The 2,814-nt window shown below is 30.2% G+C and overlaps 1 protein-coding gene across 1 annotated transcript; it reads right to left on the bottom strand.

Moving 5' to 3' along the window:
- Positions 1-345: 345 nt before the first annotated feature.
- LOC131618203 (protein NEGATIVE GRAVITROPIC RESPONSE OF ROOTS) lies at positions 346-2,586 on the bottom strand. Its single transcript, XM_058889470.1, has 6 exons — positions 2,420-2,586; positions 2,244-2,319; positions 1,390-1,898; positions 871-1,042; positions 714-775; positions 346-615 (listed from the first exon to the last, which is right to left on the bottom strand). The coding sequence occupies exons 1-5, from the start codon at positions 2,423-2,425 to the stop codon at positions 756-758; spliced, it is 783 nt and encodes a 260-aa protein (XP_058745453.1). The 5' UTR covers positions 2,426-2,586; the 3' UTR covers positions 346-615; positions 714-755.
- Positions 2,587-2,814: the final 228 nt, after the last annotated feature.

Here is a 2,814-nt window from a genome sequence, read left to right as displayed (position 1 = left end):
CAAATAATAAAATAATTCCAATAAAGCATATTTTGCTAGTTTGTCATTGTCCCACTTTATCACAACATCATAGCAATTAAATTAACAAAATGTTATCAATCATTAGATTAGTGCTTTAATTAATTCATTCTTATTCAAATCACACCACTCTCCAAACATTTTTTATTGAAACTATGTCACACTTGGCACTACATTATCTTTTTCTAAGTCATCATTGGTTCTAAAAATCCAACAAAGTTAGGCATTCTTTATTCATTCCACACAAAAAGCAATAAAGTGGAGTAGGAAAAAATATATATCAATTCCAAGATGTTACAAGAAGAGTAGATAACAACAAAGTGGAGTAAAAAAAAGATGTGAATTATGTAATGAAAATTCTAGCCATATGCTAGTAGAAAGAAATCAGAAATCCATCTTGTGATTTTCCATAACATGAGTTGTTCCACATTTGTAGACACAAGCACATGAAAAAATTAACAGATTGCACTGTTAACAAAACAAAGATATCACATACATGAACTTCTTTTAGAAAAAATTCATGAGCTCCACTTCATACTCTTCTCCCCATAATCTTGTACATATATTGTATATATATCTTTCATTTCTTTCTTCAATCTGTTACAGATAAACAACTTAATTAAGCGCTTATAAGATATAATAACGTATGAGTTATTTTTATAGCAAAAGATAAAATAAAGTTCGTAAAATATTACCTGAACATGCGCTAATTAAAGATGTTGAACATAGGAGTAGAATTATATTTCTAGAACAATATCTGCAAGAGAACAAAAAACTTATTAGTCCATGGATTATATGATGATTATGATTATGTGATGGTGTAAATATGAAAGTTAAAGTGAATTTAATTACATTCAGAATCAGTTTTGACCCATTTGCTTCCTTCATCAGATCTCTCCTCTGGTTCTTCATCATCTTGATTTCTCTTCCTTATAGTTTTCTTGTCCTCTATGCGGTTCTTTAACACCGATGTGCGAGAAGAGTTTTGTGTTTGAAGTTTCTTGTGAAGCATTGTCCTTAAAAGCTGTAGATTTCAACATAGTAGTTAAAAGATGAAGCAAAGATATATATCTTAGAAAATCTTGCATTTGCAAATTGCCGAAATTTAGATTGTCTGTGATCAGTAATTTCACACATTCACGCAGTCAGTGTATCATTGGTTATTCAGTCGAGATCAGACAGTTTAGATTTTTTTTTTATCAAAATTTATATTGAAATATAAATTGTCTAATCTCGACACAGCATCCACTGATATGCTGTAATATGCTGACTACCTGAACGTGTGAGATTGTTGTCCGCAGACAATCCGAATTCGTAAATTAGAAGGTTATGAGTAAGAGGGTTTTATGTCAACAAAAAAAAAAAAAGTACCTTTTCCATTTTTGATTCTTGAAGAGAATCTCTTAGACTAGGAGATGGATCAAATCCACTTCTACAAACAAACATCTTCTTCATCAAAAAAGAAATAGATTTCTTTCCAATTGATTTCTTGCTTTTTTCTTTACAAATATCTTTGCATTTATCAAGTATGACACTAAGTGTTTTCTCAATATCATCATCTTTGTGCTCATCTGACAATTCACTGCATAGTGCATTGCTGATTCTCCTATCAACCTCCAAACTTGAAGGACAGTTAAGAAATCTATCAAGAGGAAGCTCAGAAATCTCCTTTTCGACATTCGGTTTCCGTCTTAGGAGTTTTGTTAACTCCTTTTGTAGCTTCCCAATTTCTTCTTGAGTGAAGTCTGGTATTTCCTCTAATGATGATGATGGATCATCCCCTTGTTGTGTGATTTCATCTTTGTTTCCAAATGTTCCGATTGCTAGCAAACTATGAGGCCAATCACTGAATTCTTCTCTCGGCTCTTGTTTCGCATGATCTATGATCAGATAAATTATTTACGTTAGCAGATAAGTTCAAATAAGTCGATTCTATCAGAATATTAATCTTTTTATTTTAATAAGTTCAAATAAGTCGATTCTATCAGAATATTAATCTTTTTATTTTAATTTTAAGCGATGAAAAAAAATCAAAAAGTTAAAGAAACATGTAAAAAAAAAAAAAAACAGACATAAAATTTATGAATCCTTGTCTATATTTGTGTTGGTTTTATGTAATTGTTGCTTCATTTTGAAGTATATGTTTTTTTCTATGTATGAGAAAATGACTTATAATCTTCCATGATGTTTGGAAAAAAAGTACATAAAAGTAATGAAAAACTTACATGAAGTAGATGTAGATGTGTTTGATTTTCCATTGTCTTGTTTTCCACCAAGTTTATTTTGCATCCAACTAAAGAACTACAATGACAAAAACATGACAACTATGTTAGATGAAAAGTTTCATAAGACAAACTAAATTAACATTAAAGGAAGGAAAATGGAAAGAGTGGTGAATCACCTTCATGGTGGAGGATGAATGAATTAGATTGTGTAATAATTTGGAAGAAGTGAGAAATATATAAAGTGAGAGGAAAAGAGGGTAATGTGATGATATTTGGATGATAGTGATGGTGAGGTTGAGAGATAGGTGTCAAATATGTAAGAATTTGTGAGATAGTGTTTGTTTGTTTGTTTATAGCTATTAAAAGTACTAGTAGTAAGTTTCATTGGAAGGTGGATTTTATAAGCCAAAAAAAGAGGGTTTAGCTTTGGGATTTGACAACTTGGTTGGATCTTGGATGATTGTGGAAGAAAATAAAATAATATTTATGTGCTATAAATAATGTAAAAAATAATTGTCTAGAAAAGACTGTTGTTTTCAATTGATTTTGTTACGTGTATGTGGCACTTTAT

Source organism: Vicia villosa, linkage group LG7, assembly GCF_029867415.1.
Source record: "Vicia villosa cultivar HV-30 ecotype Madison, WI linkage group LG7, Vvil1.0, whole genome shotgun sequence".
Taxonomy (NCBI): domain Eukaryota; kingdom Viridiplantae; phylum Streptophyta; class Magnoliopsida; order Fabales; family Fabaceae; genus Vicia; species Vicia villosa.
Note: the sequence above shows the minus strand (reverse complement) of the source record. Positions and strands in the feature narration are given on the sequence as shown.

Excerpts from the sequence above, each read along its gene's own strand:
- LOC131618203 (XM_058889470.1), bottom strand. Across the intron at positions 1,899-2,243 it reads CACATCTACATCTACTTCAT|ATCATGCGAAACAAGAGCCG; the intron begins GTAAGTTTTTCA and ends ATCTGATCATAG. Across the intron at positions 776-870 it reads GGTCAAAACTGATTCTGAAT|ATATTGTTCTAGAAATATAA; the intron begins GTAATTAAATTC and ends GTTCTCTTGCAG.